The sequence below is a fragment of the Macaca mulatta genome, chromosome 1, assembly GCF_049350105.2.
Source record: "Macaca mulatta isolate MMU2019108-1 chromosome 1, T2T-MMU8v2.0, whole genome shotgun sequence".
NCBI lineage: Eukaryota > Metazoa > Chordata > Mammalia > Primates > Cercopithecidae > Macaca > Macaca mulatta.
Genome location: NC_133406.1, coordinates 78,570,983 through 78,588,064, shown reverse-complemented (window position 1 = coordinate 78,588,064; position 17,082 = coordinate 78,570,983). Strand labels below are relative to the sequence as shown.

At 46.1% G+C, this 17,082-nt stretch overlaps 1 protein-coding gene and 1 long non-coding RNA gene across 2 annotated transcripts in view; one reads left to right on the top strand and one right to left on the bottom strand.

Annotated features, from left to right (window-relative positions):
* The window catches only part of MTARC2 (mitochondrial amidoxime reducing component 2), a 33,529-nt gene extending 24,624 nt beyond the window's left edge, over positions 1-8,905 (bottom strand). Inside the window, 2 exon segments of the mRNA NM_001257477.1 lie at positions 2,597-2,770; positions 8,550-8,905. Coding sequence (NP_001244406.1) covers positions 2,597-2,770; positions 8,550-8,821 — 446 coding nt within the window. The 5' untranslated portion in view covers positions 8,822-8,905.
* Positions 8,906-9,210: 305 nt separating this feature from the next.
* Positions 9,211-11,201, top strand: LOC114680575 (uncharacterized). Its single transcript, XR_003732788.2, has 2 exons — positions 9,211-9,547; positions 10,578-11,201. It is a non-coding gene; the product is annotated as an uncharacterized LOC114680575 (long non-coding RNA).
* Positions 11,202-17,082: the final 5,881 nt, after the last annotated feature.

Below are 17,082 nucleotides of genomic sequence, written 5' to 3'. Positions count from 1 at the left end.
TACCCTTATAAGAAGAGGAAGAAACACAAGAATGCTCTCTCTCTTCATGCAGGCACCAGGAAAGGTCATGTGAGGACATAACGAGAAGTGGCCATCTACAACCCTGAAAAGCTACCTCACCAATCTACCAGCACCTCGACCTTGGACTTCCCATCTTCCCAAACTATGAGAAATTAATGTCTGTTGTTTAAGCCACCCAGACTATGGTATTTTGTCATAGCAGCTGGCACTAACTAAGCACACTATCTATGTTATTTCTTCAGTTTTTAGCAGTTCCCTTGGCAACCAATCCATTACAAATAGCTTATAAATATAGGCTGAACTAGTTACAGCATGTCTAACCAGCTAGAGAGGGCAGTACACTAATTACACCTCTGTGTCAATCCAAATGCACAGCTCTCAATCATTTTCACCTAACTGCCAGGGTTCCAGGCTCTCTATTCCCACCTCATCCAGATCTACAATTGATGCATGGAACAGAATGACATAAGAAAAGGCTGCAGGCCGGGCGTGGTGGCTCATGCCTGTAATCCCAGCAGTTTGGGAGGCCAAGGCGGGTGGATCACCTGAGGTCAGGAGTTCGAAAGGCAGCCTGGCCAACATGGTGAAACCCCATCTCTACTAAAAAAAAAAAAAAAATTGGCCGGGTGTGGTGGCATATGCCTCTAATCCCAGCTACTGAGGAGGCTGGGGCAGGAGAATCATTTGAACCTGGGAGATGGAGATTGCAGTGAGCCAAGATCGTGCCATTGCACTCCAGCCTTGGCAACAAGAGCAAAACTCCGTCTCAAAAAATAAATAAATAAAAAAGAACAGGCTGCAATTGGTGTCTTTTTCAGACCCAGGCAACTCACCTACAAGGTCTTGCTCTTTCCCTCTTTCCATCCAGGAAGGTGTGCGTGTCCCTAGATTTCGGCCTATTTAGCTGGTAAAGAGACTTGGGGGAAAAGCTTGCTCACTGTCGGCGACATAGTGAGTCTACAGAGCAACACCTATATTACTCATGTGACACATGTCAGCCACGTATTTACCCATTGCCTTCACATGTCTTCCCATTAAGTCGAGATGGCTACACTCTTCCTCTTCAAAAAATTAATGGGCTCAAAACCTGTCATTTATGGAAAAGCATTTCTTCTCATTACACATACACGTTAAAGGCAAAAGCCTTAGGAGGCAAGTGGGTTCAAACCCCAGCTCTGTATTTTCATGGCAGTGATCTAAGGCTTGGTTTCCTCGTTTGTAAAGTGGAATTAAGGACCCCCCTCACGGGCTTGCTAAGATAATTACCTGAAGTGCTGAATTCAGTGAATTATTGCTTCAGACTTTTGAAAATTGGGAACCATGAGTGGTGGATTTCAGCTTAGACACTTTGCTTGAAAAAACATAAGATGAGAGTTCAGGGAGTGATCCGAGGCTCTCCGCTGAGCCCTAGGACCTTGGGCAAAACCAACTTCCATACACTTAAAAAGCTCAGTTGGTGACAAGGGATCCATATCATCTCATGACAAGCATCTAAGTCTTCTTAATGAGGAAGGACAAGACCCCAGCAAACCATGGAACTTGACAACCCAACAGAAGTCCCACAGGCCAAAAGGAAGCCAAGGCCTGAGGTATGCCTTTGGCCAGAAGTGGAAATCCCTTACACCCAAGGAATGTGCCTTCATCTCAACCACACACTTCAGAGGCTGCAGAGTCCATTTGAAAAGCTCTGGAAACTCCAGCATCCTTCTCACCCAGCCCTGAGATACAGCTGTTAAGTCTCCACTAACTCCTTTGTCTGCCTGGTTGGAGAGTTGACAATTCTGAATGAAGATTTGAACAAAAGGAGAAAAGCCCTAAAGATGAGCACATTGTACCACCTGTATACTTGTGGGAATCTTGCTTTCAATTTTCTGCATGTTTTATGCTTTGACATCTTTGAGTCTTGTTGACACTGAAGAAACTACTTCTCCCAGGGCCGACCAATTCCTAGAAATAATAGACTGATGACCTGCAAGTGTGCCTGTAATAGGAATACCAACCCATCCAGAGTCTGCACTCCCAGTCACCTCCTTTATTTGGTGCTTACATGCCGGGCCACTAGTCCCCTGCCCTAGTCAACCCCAGAGCCAAGTACCAGACAACCTGTGTCCCAGAGCCTGCTGAAGTTATTCAAACTAGCGAGCCCTAAGCCTGCCACCCCTGCCTTGCTTCTCCTTTCCTATGGAAACCACAATAAAAGCCCTTGCCCCCATGTTCCCCCTGCTCCCTCTGCCTCCTGACCCACCCTGGTGCTTCTCCACTCGGCCTTGTGTGGCTTGGCATGCCTCCAATTTCTAAGGAATCTGTAGGTATAAACATCTTCTTTTTTCAGGACAGTCATTTCTATGTTTGCGTGTCTAACCATACCTGATTAAAACAAATCCTAGGTACCCTTAAAACAATACCCTGCATCATCCACTCGCGCCCAATCCCAACCCAAACTGCACTTCTATTAAATATTTCCTTTACTGATGTCATCCTCTACTGTAGAAACTATAGCAAGACAGAATGCAGCGAGAAGCCTGAAGGGAAATCAAGCCTGTTGCAGTTCCCCAGATGCCCCCAGGCAGAACACCTGCAGTTGTGGAGTTTGTTTGAGGAAGGCTGCTTGCTAGGCAAAACCAGCTGGTCCATATCTGGAGCCTTGAAGATCAGGCAGTTATTCTCATAAGTGATGGAGACCAGCACCAGGCGAGGCTCCTGCCGGGCAGTGACCATGTGTCCATCTTCCTTAATCACCAGCCAAAACCTGCAGAGAAACAAACCAGGGCACACTCAGAAAATCCTCCTCCACCTCCCAACAGCTTCCCTCCAGCTTTCTACTTCCTCAAAACTCTCCACCCGCCCCGACTTGGGACCTAACATCATTTTCCAGACAATTATCCAGGTCTGGCCAAATGATTTGAGTCTAAAAGTTGGTGACCCCAAAAAGAGCTTATTTGGCAGAAAGAGTTCTAGGAGAGCTTCTGGCTGATGTTTGGCAAGCTCCAGTTTCAAAAACGACAACAGGAGGCTGGCTCAGACACTTCCCCCTCACTGCTTAGGCAACCCTGCTGCCTGTGCGGGGGCTCTGCTTTGGTTAGAAGCTTCTGTAGGTCTGCCATATATGTCTCTGTGGCCCTGGGAGAATTAAAATAGCTTTCAGGGCCTTTTGTTGTAGAACAAGATGAGGCTGGCCAAGTGAATTGGAGTCTGAGACAAAGGTCTTGCGATGTTGCTGCCTCCAAGAAGAACCAGGCCGGCCTCTGCTCTGTTTAACTTGCTGTGGCATGTGGGGGTCCTACATCAGGAAACCTCCCAAACAGCCTTTCCTTTTCATGCACACGTTCTGACATAGAGAACAAAGACTCACAGAAGTACACATTAGATAAGAATCCCACTTATTTCCTAGAGAGCCCACTGTGCTGGCCTTGGTTTTCATACTTTGTATTTCTACGGGATGAGCTGAAGAGTGACGGAAAGCTGGCCAGGCCCAGTTTGTTAGACTTTTACCTACAGCCTAGCATATAGGTTGGGCCTACACCACACAAAACACTGTGTTGCCAAAAAGAAAAAATCTTCCACTCCTAGGAAAAATAAATGTCAATATCACAGTTTGGTTCCTTTAGTTTAGTTGTTCTGTTTCATTTTCTTTATTTTGAGACAGAGTCTCACTCTGTCAGCCGGGCTGGAGTGCAGTGGCACAATCTTAGCTCACTGCAACCTCCGCCTCCTTGGTTCATGTGATTCTCTTGCCTTAGCCTCTCGGGTAGCTGGGATTACAGGCGTGCACCACCATGCCCAGCTATTTTTGTATTTTTAGTAGAGACGGGGTTTCGCTATGTTGACTGGGCTGGTCTCAAACTCCTGGCCTCAAGTGATCTGCCGCCTTGGCCCCCCAAAGTACTGAGTTTACAGGTGTGAGCCACTGTGCCCAGCCCAGTATCACTATTTTAGAAAGAAGATAGAATCTGCAAACAAGCAGGTGAGGAAAATGTGGGCACTGGTGAGTAAAAAGTGCCTGAAAGCCAGAGCCTTTCAAATGTGAGGAGGATAAAAAGCACAGCCCCTTCCAGAAGCAGGGATGGCTCTTCCCAGGAATACATTCCAAAATATGACCAGAGTCATCAGGGAAAGCCTGAGGAGACCTCAGGAGGACATCCGGTAGCAGAGCACAGGGAGATCCGTCTCTGCCCTGTCCTGACCCTGACAGTCTTGCATCCGCAACCTCCTCATCAGTAGAGTCCTTTCCAGGTGCTGGCTAAACTGTCCCTTCCCTGCAACCATACCGGAAGACAATGGCTGGCAGCCTGTGCCCTGCTAGCTGGCATGACGATGACGTGGCAGTGTAAAGGCATTCCCGTAACTGTCTTGGCTACCCCCTTCCAAAAGGCTGGTGACACTGGGTAGCAGCAAGTCCCCACCCCTCTGAGGAGACCACCTTTTCCTTTCTAAGTGTATAAATGCATATGTGTATTATTTATTCATATATATATTTATATTTAATTGATTTCGAGAGAGGAGACAGGGTCTCACTCTATCACCCAGGCTCTAGAGTGCAAAGGCATGATCTTAGCTCATGGCAGCCTTGAACTGCTGGGTTCAAGCGATCCTCCTGCCTCAGTCTCCTGAGTAGCTGGGACTACAGGCAAACATCACCACGCCCAACTGATTTTTTTATTTTTTGTAGAGATGGGGTCCCACTGTGGTCTGGACCTCCTGGCTGGTCTAGAACTCCTGGCTCAATTAATCCTCCCTCCTTGGCCTCCCAAAGTGCTGAGATTACAGATGCGAGCTATCCTGCCTGGTCAAAGATGTCTTTAGATCCCACAGTTCTCTGGTTCACTCAGCCTGGGGCTGGGTTCTGTAAATCAGAGGATGTCTGCCCAGAGAACGGGGCTACAATGAAATAGGCAGGCATCCTCTGATTTAGATGCCTAATAGGGCTGGGCCCTATTCCCTATCTCCAGCCTTGTCCCTTGGTGCACAGTTCTTTGGTTAACCTCACCAAAGCCTTCACCCTTAACTTCCAACATGCCCCATCCCCAGACAAGACTCCCTTTGAGATCTGCACACAACCAGAGCCATGTTCAAACAGGAGTGGCAAATCTGTTTGCATGTTATTTCTGACATTATTTCTCCATGGGCTGAATCTTCTCATCTCCCATTCATCCCTTACTAATGTTGCCCTTCACTGTGGCTCACAGCCTGGCCCGTGGCTCCAGCCTATTGTATAATAACACAGGCATTAACTGCTGGGGTTAACAGTGGAAAGTAGTCGCTAGAGGTTTCCCACTCATCACTGTCACTGAAAAAGCAAGTGGCAACTTGCCGGGAGTCCAATTTTGGGTCGGGATAATGACAGTAATCATAGGTTAAAAGGTTGCCATTTGTAACATACCCCAACCATCTCATTTCCCTGTCAACCTGGGCAATATTATTTTTCACCTCTTGTGCACAAAATGATGCCCAGTGAAAGAATAACTAGTTCTATTCTGCCAGATCTGAAAGAAGAGTTAAGTCTGGAGTATGGATTTCATCATGACCAAGTTACTCCAACCTAGTCTGCAACATAAAAGCTGGTGCCTTGAATTTACAGGTAAAACATGGATCAGTGTAGAAGCCTGGAGCCCCAATTCCCCAAAAGAGCTACAGTGCCCTGATCAACAGCAACGAGTAAGTGGAGCCCAAAACAATGGAAAAAAATCTCATTTCTCAATTACAAACTGGCCTGGGGAGCAGGAAGGACTGAAAAGTGAGGGAAAGCAGGAAGCCTACCACTGAGTATGGGACGAGAAAGACAGCAGGAATTGGGCAGGGAACAACATCTTGGATAATAACCTCAAGGGATTCCTTTCTCCAACAGTTAATCATTTGCGCAGAAGAAATAAAAAGCTGGCTTCAGTAAGGGTTTGGACAGAAAAAACTGATCAACTCACATATGGCTGCTAAGGACAGCAGAGATTTCCAAGGTAAGGGAGAACAAGCACGCCCTCCCAGCAACTGCACCAGGCAGCCAATGCCAGCATTCTGCTAGGTGGACTTTAACCACTCAATGCTTAGCGTGCTCAAGCCAAGTGTTCACAAGTATACTAAGAGCTTTGAATAAAATACCTTCAGAAATTTGAGACCCAGAGCACTTCCAGAGGAAAATCCCAGCTCCTTCAAACAGTTAGTTCCAAAGACACAGGTTCAGAATGGAATTCATTAAATGAGGCCTTTCCCTGAATTCTAGGAACATTTGTAGTAGTGTTATTAAATTATCAGGTGGAGAGAAGAGCAGTCATTGAACAGAGTTCTCTCCAGCAAGCCTGCTTTCAAATTGTTAATTAACCTTTGATAAATAAAACGTAGTTAAAATGGGGCTTTAGAGACCATGAAGTTCAACCTCATTCTTTTGCAAATAAGAAAACTTTGTAAACGTTCGTCCCAAGTCTCCTGATCCTCAGTGCAATCCTTATACTTTTATATCATGCACTGGTTTCATACAAACAGCGTAAGTACTGTACTCACACAGATCTGAGTTCAAATCCCCACAGCATACACTGATTTTCTGGACTTGGATGAGATACTCATTCTTTCTGATACTGTTTCCTTATTTGCATAGTGATAATTATACCAAGCCCACAAGATTGTTATGAGGCTTAAATATGCTAATCTATGCGACAGGATTTAGCTCAGTGTCTGCTGCATTTTACCACTGAATTAACATTAATTTCATTGCCTTTCTCTCCACCCCAGGCTTCACATCACCCCACCCCATCCTAAGCGTTTATTGTTTAAAACAAGGGAACGGTAATATAGTTGTATTTATGTTAGGATGCCAATGGGAGCAAAAAGCACAGGCAAAGGACACATATTTTCTTTCCATGGTTGCAGTAGTCAGGGCAAAGCAGTGACAAAGAGAAGTGGGAAAGAAACAGTTTTTCAGGTGATCAGAGGAAACGCAGATTAGAACTGGAAACTGTCTGTGAAACCAATCCTTCAAGTGAGGAAGGAAGTAGTGCAACCTAGTCTGCAACACTGATTTTCTCCGGACATGCATCGTGAGAACTTGGTTCTCCCAGTTTTTTGGAAGGTGTCCAATCCCACAGAGCCTGAAGTCTCTCCAGCAATAGGAAGACTTTTCTTATCCTTCATATTTAAATAAGCTCTAAACATCCTCTTCTTCATGGTCTCAGATAAAACCCTTTAATTATAGCATCAAAATCACCAGGGGGAGATTTAAACATTCTACACGAGTTGGCCCCACTCTTGGTGATTCTGCTTCAGTAGTCCTGGGATGGGAATCTCAAGAAATTGTAGTTGAAAAAGCTCTCCAGGATAAGAAATTTGGGGTGGCGGTGGGAGAATGAAAATCCTCCCATGATTCATATGGTCTGTGTACACAACACTTCTCTAAGACTCACTGAAGTTTTCCAATACCATGGAAGCCCACATTTCTTTAAGAAGGCAGCAGTCTTCAGAAAACAGTGCATCTGTGTGTGCTGGAGTGAACACAGGGATGCAGATGGCTCTCTGCTAGAGGAATCCTTGAATGATCAACTTGCAAACCTCCCTCCCCTTGGACACAGGCCACAGCTAAACCATCTCAGCCAGATAAGAAGGCATCTTGGCTGGGCACAGTGGCTCACACCTGTAATCCCAGCATTTTAGGAGGCCAAGGCAGGTGGATCACCTGAGGTCAGGAGTTTGAGACCAGCCTGGTCAACATGGTGAAACCCCGTTTCTACTAAAAATACAAAAATTAGCCAGGTGTGGTGGTGTACACCTGTAATCCCAGCTACTTGGGAGGCAGAGGCAGGAGAATTGCCTGAACCTGGGAGGTGGAGGTTGCAGTGAGCTGAGATAGCGCGACTGAACTCCAGCCTGAGCCACAAAGTGAGATTCTGTCTAAAAAAAAAAAAAAAAAAAAGAAGAAGAAGAAGAAGGCATCTTAATCCTAAGTATGAAATGTCTATGTGTCAGACCCAAAAGTCTCAAAGTTCCAGGCTGTGAACAATTCTGCCTATGGGAGAAGGGGGGACACTATTCCCTTAATGGCAAGTAAGGGACCCCTGCCCCAGAGTCCCCATGCCACTTGCTCATCCTTAGTCAAAGTGTATCAGGCCCCCCTGGCACCCCCAGGATTGGAGAAATGTGAGGAACAAGGCCCAGCGACGCCTAAGCCAATGCCCTTGAACAACATTTGGTTTCCTTCTTGCTGCTTTCTAGTGCCAATAGCTTTATTTTTCTACTTTGGTATAATAAGATAGAATCACAAACTTTAGAGCTAAGGAGGCTTGGAGATACAGGTCAGACTCCCTCCTGTTACAGAGGAGGACTCTCTCGTCTAGGGAAGGGCAAGGGATTGCCCCTACATACTTCACCAAAAATAAATCTGACATGAACTTGGCTTTCCCAGCTAAACGACCAACGACTCAACAGTCAGCCCAGAAACTCAGGCGGCAAACCTCTATAGTCCTTCCCAGATAGGCCGGGCCCCACCTGCCTCCCCCTCCTCATCCCAGGCAGGCTCCGCGCTGCCCCGCGCCCGCGCTGGGCCGTACCTGTCCCGCAGGTTGCCACTGCGCAGCCCCATGGCCGTGCACTCCGCCTCGCTCACCGGCACCCCCTTGCAGGATTTCACCGGATAGATCCAGAGCTTCGCCACGGTGCCCACCTGCTGCAGCCGCCGGCGCCGCCTGGGCCATGCTCGGCGCCAGGCGACAGCCCCCAGCGCCACCGCGGCCAGTCCCAGCACCGCGACCCCGAGCCACCTGGGCCGGGCCTGGGCTGGGAGGCCGAGGCGGGCCAGCGCGGAGGAACTGGAGGCGCCCATGGCAGAAACAGGGCGGTCGCGGACCTGCGCACAGACCCCGCAGCGACCGGAGCCCTGGAGGACGAGGAGGCCCTTAACGATCCGGGGGAACGAGGAGGCCCTTAAGGATCCGGGCGGGTGGGAGGAGTCAAAGTTGACCCAAACACTGGCCCTCTCACCCTTTCACCGCCGAGATGGCAGAGCGGTTCCGCGGAGAGCGGGAATGCCTTAATGCGGTGACAAAGCCTGCGTGGTAATGGGGGAAGACAGGAAGAGAGCCACTGGGGTACCCTGGGCGCTGTGGGAACGACGACGTCCAAAGCCAGCGAGCTCCGGGGTGGTCAGTGTCTCCTCCCTCTTCCCCGCCCCTACACCGCGACAGTTACCCGTGCAGCGTGACCTTTAGCGCCAGCACTCTGCCACCCCCTTCTCTGCTAATATGGCGCGTTTTCTCGCACGACAAGATCACCGCAGAACGTGAAGGCGGGTTGCAGAACGGAGGATTTACAAACATTTGGGAACGACTTTTTCTGGCAGGTCTCTGTGAGAACTGCAGGACTTTCTGCACACAAAGACAGTCTAAACCTCTGCACTCAAAGACGAGGAACTCTAGCGTGGCTTATAGGAGTATGACTCAAAGTCCTCCACTCTCCACTGCCCTCTAACCTCGACCCCAGGAAAATGTCTTCCCGAGAAAGCTCAAGGCAGCCAGGAGAATTTTCCGTTTATTCTAGCCAACACCCGATGGTAAGGCCTCTGACCTCCCTTTTTTAGGGTATTCCTTTCTCTGTTGTTTTGAGATGTGTATGTATCGCCTACACCTCAGAAGTGTCTTTCTCAAGGAGCTGAAAGCCATTGCTTTGAAATGCAATCGTGGGGAGGATAGGCCTCTGTCCCCCAGTCTCTGTGGGATGGTACAATCCCAGCTTCATAACTGCCAGCTCCAGGCACAGCTGCCCGGTCATTGATACTGACCACCCCTTCGTGATTTTTCACTTGAGCCCCTGCTAGTTTCCCCCTCCCTACTCTCTCCTTCACCCTTTAAAACGCCCAGTCTCCTCTGCCAAATGAGAATGAGCAGCTTTTTCTCCTACTGTAAGTAGTTACTGAGTCAAATCTGTTTTCATGCTTTCACTAATGTCCAGCTTTTGTTGATCTTTAACAACTCCATTCAAGCAAGCTGTTGGGTTAACAGTGGATTTTCTTAGACAAATAAAGGTTTGAAGTCTTTCAAGTTTTTTGTGGTTGTTTTTGTTTTTCAAAAGTTTGTCCCTTAAACTGTGGCACAGTTCTAGGAAAGTTTAAGGAGGCCAACCAGTGGGCCACCTACCAAATCTGGGCTGGCCACCCCCTGGGAAAGGGGTGCCCTCTGGAGCGTGGGAAGAGACTCTGGGAGGGATGGAGAACCAGAGGAGCCAGGCTCCCTTTGGCTGTTCCTTGTGAAAAATGAAAGACAAAAAGGGCCTGAATCTCTCCCCACCCAGGGAAAAGCCTCAGGCCAACAGAATTAGTCCCTCAATCCCCATATATTTACATCACGCTTGGCAGCTGAGACTTACAGATTTGTTTTTTAAGCAAGGTGTGGTGAATGTGATGTGTGTACACTTGGAGCTGACCCTCTTTGCCTCTCCCAACTCCTGAGGAGGGTCAGAGCCCTCGCTGCCCACAAGCCTGCTGTCAGAGTGAGGGGCTTACAAAGCCATCGTCTCGCTGTATGTGAGCTCCCAGACAGGGCAAATGTCTTATTGATTAATCGTCTGTTTCTTTCACCACATAGGTATTGATCATTCACCAGGCTTTGTCCTAGATTGGCACTGGAGATTTAAAGTTTAGAAGAAGCTGCCCCTCCATCCAGTTCACTGACTCCCTGGAAGACTGACACCTCCCCCTGCAAGTCTAGAGGATAATGGCAGAAGAGAAGCAAGGTCAAGATACAGAGGAAGTGGAAGCAAAAGAGCAGCTGAATCTCAGGACAGTGCTGTTTTCAGAGCAGGGAGCTTTGGAGCTGAGACTTGAACATGAGGAGGGGCTTGGAGATGGGTAGAGGAGAGGATTCTGGGTAAAAGGAGCAGCATGTGCAATAGCCTAAAAAAAAGGAAGGAACAAGACAGTGTGGCATGTTTGGGCAACCACCAGCAATCCAGCTGTATTAGGATGTACCTGTACATGCAGCAGGTGGCGGAAGCTGAGGCAGGACAGGTGGGCAGAAGTCAGATCAACATGCATCTTATCTCTAATTAATGTGGAGACACCTCAGAATTCTGAACAGCAGTCTGGCATGATAAGACTTGGGTGCTAGGAAAGCCACTCTGGCTGCTCTGAGAAAGAATAACACCACAGATGGTAAGATGAGTTGCAAATGCCCTAGTTCAGGCTGATGTAATTCCAAATCAAGGAAAAATAACAGTGGAGCTGGAGATAGACATGTGGTTAGGAGAGATGGTCAGGGGACAGAATTAACAAGAGATAGTGATGACAGAACACAGAGCCAGAGAGAGAGGAAGAGCCCACAGGGTCTCCCAGCTCTGTGGCATAAAAGTCTGGGGTGGGGTGGGGATACCGTTCTCAGAGATTAAGAATTCAAGAGAAAAAGATAGTCTGGGAAAAAAGATGACGAGCCTGTTGTAGACAGTGAGTGGGAGGTATCTATGGGACATCGAAGAGGAAATAGTTACCTAGATAGATGGGTAACTTGACCTTTCCATGCTTCCACCTCCTCATGCGCAAAATGATGGGGATAGATAGCAAGTGAGGAACTTTGCCATGGTGAGTGCTGCCGAGTCTTTGCTGTCTTCACCAGCCATTACCTATCATAGCCTGCCCTGTTTGAAGATTCACCAATGCTGGGATTGGGGGTGCCTTCAAGGGAGCAGGGAAATTCCTTATCAATAATGTGTGCATTTGCAGCCCAGCATCTTCATTTGTAGAATTAGTGAGGGGTGATGAGAGGCTGTATTAGTCCATTCTCGTACTGCTATAATGAAATACTCGAAACTGGGTCATTTATAAAGAAAAAAGGTTTAATTGGCTCATGGTTCTGCAGGTTGTATAGGAAGAATGGCGGCATCTGCTTCTGGGAGACCTCAGGGAGCTTTTACTCATGGTGGAAGGCAAAGCAGCAGTGGATGTCTTACATGGTAGGAGCAGGACCCAGAGAGAGGGAGAGGTTCCACATGCTTTTAAACAGCCAGATCTCACGAGAACTCACTCTCAGGATGACAGCACCAAGGGGAATGGTATTAAACCATGAGAAACCACCCCCATGATCCAATCACCTCCCACCAGGCCTCAACTCCAACACTGAGGGTTACAATTGAACATGAGATTTGGGTGGGGACACAGATCCAAACCATATCAAAGATTGAGGATTCATTAGTCTAATTGGCTGTTTGCATATTTTTTTTCCCTTCTGATTTGAATCACCTTATCTATTTTTTTGGTTAATTTATAAGATCCTTTTGTAAATTAAGAAAATTACCCTTTAACCATGCCTTCCCGAGTCATAACTTTTTTCCCTAGTTTGTCATATTTTGGCAACTTCTGCTTAGGTAGAATCTCTCTTTCTAGTGAATAAGACATCATTGTCTGCCTAGAGGCACTGATATAGATAAAGAAAATTCTGTCAATTAAAATATAAACCAAGAAACCAGAGAAAAAAAGAAGCCTAAAGCCCAAATATTGCCTTGCCCAACCAGGCCTTCTTCAGGAAGGTGAGTACCCAGCAGCCAATGGAAGTGTTCATTAGGGTCATGCAGCAGTTTGTCTTTCCTGAGGAGATGAGCACATCAGATTATCAGGCTGTGAGGACAGTCAACCTTCAACTCATATAAAAAATCTCATGACTCAGGCTAAGCTAAAGTATTGTAACAACCTCAACATCTCAATGCTCTAACAAAATAAAAGTTTATTTCTCACTTACATCCTAGTTTGATGCAGGTCAAACATTAATCAAAGGTCCCCTTAGGCCAGGCTCAGTGGCACACACCTATAATCCTAGTGCTTTAGGCAACTGAGGCAGGAGGATCACTTGAGCCCAGGAGTTCAAGACCAGCCTGGGCAACATAATGAGACCCTGTTTCTACAAAAAATTAAGACAAAACAAAAGAGAGAACGAGTCAGGCATGGTAGTGCATGCTTATAATACTAGCTACTCTGGACACTGAGGCAGAAGGGCCACTTAAACTCAGCAGTTTGAATGGATATTAAGCATATACATAGTGGAAGAAGAACCATGGCTAGGAAGTCAAAGTGCCTGAGTGACTATGAAAATCCAGTCACATGACCAAGGTTCAAAGCACCAGGTTACAAACTGAAGCTTGATAGTCAGTATGTTCAGCTTTGAAAGGAAGATGGCATTGGATCTCTCACCTACTTTCCCTTCAACGCATAAACCAAGTGGTAGGGACAGAGCAAGATGGCTGATTAGAGGCCTCCACTGATCATCCTCCATGCAGGGACACCAATTTAACGACTATCTATATTACAAAGTATCTTCATAAGAACAAAAATCAGGTGAGCAATCAAAGTACCTGATTTTAACTTCATATCACTGAAAGAGGCACTGAAGAGGGTCGGAAAGATAGCCTTGAATTGCCAATACCACCCTCCCCAGTCTCCCAGCAGTGGCCAAGACAGAATCTGTGCTCTTGGGGGAGGGAGAGCACAGCAATTGTGGAACTTTGCATTGGAACTCAGTGCTTTCCTATCATAGCAGAAAGCAATACAGGCAGAACTCGGCTGACACCCATGGAAGGAGCACTTAGAACAGCCCTAACCAGAGGGGAATCACCCATCCCAGCAGTCACAACTTGAGTTTCAGCAAGCCTTGCTTCCCCAGGCTAATGGGCTCTGGGGTACTAAATAAACTCAAAAGGCAGTGAAAGTCACAAAGACTGCAACTTCTAAGCAAGTCCTGGTGCTGTGCTGGGCTCAGATCCAGTGGACTCGGGGGCCATGCAACCTAGTGAGACACCAGCCAGCGCATCTAAGGGAGTTCTTGACCCACCTTTCTCCCAACCCCAGGCAGCACAGATCACAGCTCTGAAAGAGACTTCTTACTTGAGTGGAAAAGGAGAGTAAAGAGGACTTTGTCTTGCTACTTGGATACCAGCTCAGTTACAGGAGAATAGGACACCAGGCAGAGGTATGAAGCCCCATTCCAGGCCCTATGTCCTAGATGACATTTCCAAATGTACTCTAGGGCAGAAGGGAACCTGCTGCCTTGAAGGGAAGGATTCAGTCCTGGCAGAATTCATCACCTGCTGACTAAAGAGCCCTAGAACCCTGAATAATCAGCAGCGGTACCCAGGTAGTATATGCTGTGGATATACTACACAGCATATACCAGGTTGTAAACGTAGATTACAACACCCAAGTCCCTTTGAATACCTTGAAAGCTTTCCCAAGAAGGAAGAGTACAAACAAGCCCAGACTCTGAAGACTACAATAAATACCTAACTCTTCAATGCCCAGATGCTGACAAGCACCCAAAAGCATCAAGACCATCCAGGAAAATATGACCTCACCAAATGAACTAAATAAGGCACTAAAGACCAAGTCTCAGCTTGGGTGAGACTCTGAAACATGCTAGCTTCAGATGTGACCCAGCACATTCCCAGCAGTGGTGGCTACAAGGGGAGACTCTTTCAAGCAAAGGGAAGAGTAAATAGGATTTTGTCTTACAGCTTAGGTACCAGCGTGGCCACAGTAGAGTAGCACACCAAGTGGGCTCTTGGGGTCCTTGGTTCCAAGCTGGGCTGTTGGATGGCACTTCTGGACCTGTCCTGGGCCAGAAGGGAGCCAAATGCCCCGAAGGGTGAGTACCAGGCCTGGCAGTATTCACCACAAGCTGACTGAACAGCCCTTGAGCCTTAAGCGAACATCAGCAGTAGCTTTGCAATACTCCTGTGGGCCTATGGTGATGGTGGCATGGAAAGAAGCTCCTCTGCCTGTGGAAAGGGGAGGTGATTTGAGTGCCAGCTCAGCTGCAGCAGAATAGAATACCAGGTAGATTTCTAATGTTTCTGACTCCAGGCCCTGGCGCCCTGACGGCATCTCTGAACCCACCTGGGGCCTGGGGGAACTCGCAACCTTGAAGGGAAGGACGTAAGACTGGCTGGCTTTGCCACCTGCTGATTGTAGAGGCCTTGAGCAAACATAGGTAGGAGCCAGATAGTGGTCACAGCAGGCCTAGGGCAAGACCCAGTGCTGCACTGGCTTCAAGTGTGGCCCAGCAAAGTCCTATGGAGGGATGGTATCACCCCTCCCCCAACTCCAAGCAGCTCAGCACAGAGAGAGAAACTCCATTTGTTTGGGAGAATATGAGAGAAGAGAACAAGAATCTCTGCCTGCTAACCAGAGGGTTCTTTAAAATCTTATCCGAGACCACCAAGGAAGTACCTCTACAAGTCTGCAAGAGGCACAGAATTACCAGAATTAGTGTGCCCCCTAGTGCAGATACAGCTGCAGGGACCGAAACCTAGATTACAACACCGAAGTCCCTTTGAATACCTAGAAAGCTTGCCCAAGAAGGATGGCTGCAAACAAGCTCAGACTGTGAAGACTACAATGAAAACCTAAATCTTCAATTCCCAGATACTGACAAACATCCTCGAGCATCAGGACTATCCAGGAAAACATGACCTCACCAGATGAACTAAATAAGGCACAAGGGATCAATCCTGGAGAGAGAGATATGTGACTTTTCAGACGATAATTCAAAATAGCTGTTCTGAGGAAACCCAATGAAATTCAAGGTTACAAAGAGAACAAATTCAATATCCAATCAGATAAATTTAACAAAGAGATTGAAATAATTAAAAATTCAAGCGGAAATTCCAGAGTTGAAAAATGCAACTGACGTACCGAAGAATGCAGAGTCTCTTAACAGCAGAATTGAGCAAGCAGAAGAAAGAATTAGTGACTTCAAGACAGGCTATTTGAAAATACACAGAGGAAACAAAAGAAAAGAGATTAAAAAGGAATGAAGCACACCTACAAGATTTAGAAAACAGCCTCGAAAGGGCAAATATAAGTTATTGGCCTTAAAGAGGAGGTAGAGAGAAAGATAGGAATAGAAAGTTTGTTCAAAGGAATAATAACAGAATTTCCCAATCCTAGAGAAATATATCAATATTCATGTACAAGAAGGTTATAAAGAACACCAAAGAGATTTAACTGAAAGAAGATTACCTTGAGGCATTTAATAATCCAACTCCCATGAAGAAAGGATCCTAAAAGCAGCAAGAAAAAAGAAACAAATAAGGCACAGTGGCACTCCAATACATCCAGCAGCAGCCTTTCAGTGGAAACCTCACAGACCAGGACAGAGGGGCATAACATATTTAAAGTGCTGAAGGACCCTAGAATAGTACATCCAGTGAAAATATCCTTTCAACATGAAAGAGAAATAAAGACTTTCAAACAAAAGCCGAGGGATTTCATCAACACCAGACCTGTCCTACAGGAAATGCTGAAGTAAGTTATTCAGTCTGAAAGAAAAAGACATTAATGAGTAATAAGAAATTATCTCAAAGTGCAAATTCAGAGTTAATAGTAAGTACACAGAAAAACACAGACTATCATACCACTATTATTGTGGTGTATAAACTACTTATATTTTAAATTTCTACTTAAACATGACAAGACTGAAAAGTGAACTGATCAAAAATAATAACTACAACAACTTTTAGATATAATAGAAACAACAAAAAGTTAAAAAAAACAAGGGTACTAAGTTAAAGTGTAGAGTTTTTTTTTTTTCTTTTGCTTGTTACTTTGTTTAATCAGTGTTGTCATCAGTTTAAAATAATGGGTTATGAAATAATACTTGCAACCCTCATGGTATCCTCAAATCAAAAAACATATAATGGATACACAAAAAATAAAAAATGAGAAGTTAAAACATACAACCAGAGAAAATCTTCACTAAAAGAAAAACAGGAAGAGGAGAGCACAAAACAGTCAGAAAACAAACAACAAAATGACAGGAGTAATTCCTTGCTTATCAGTAATAACACTGAAATTAAATGGACTAAACTCTCCAATCAAAAGACACAAAGTGACTGAATGGATTTAAAAAAAAAAAAAAAAAAGAGACCCAACAATCTCTTGCCTACAAGAAGCACACTTTACCTATAAAAACACAAATGGACTGAAAATAAAGGGATGGAAAAAGATATTCCATGCAAATGGAAACCAACAAAGAGCAGGATTAACTATATTTACATCAGACAAAATAGATTTCAAGACAAAAACTATAAAAAGAGACAAGGAAGATCATA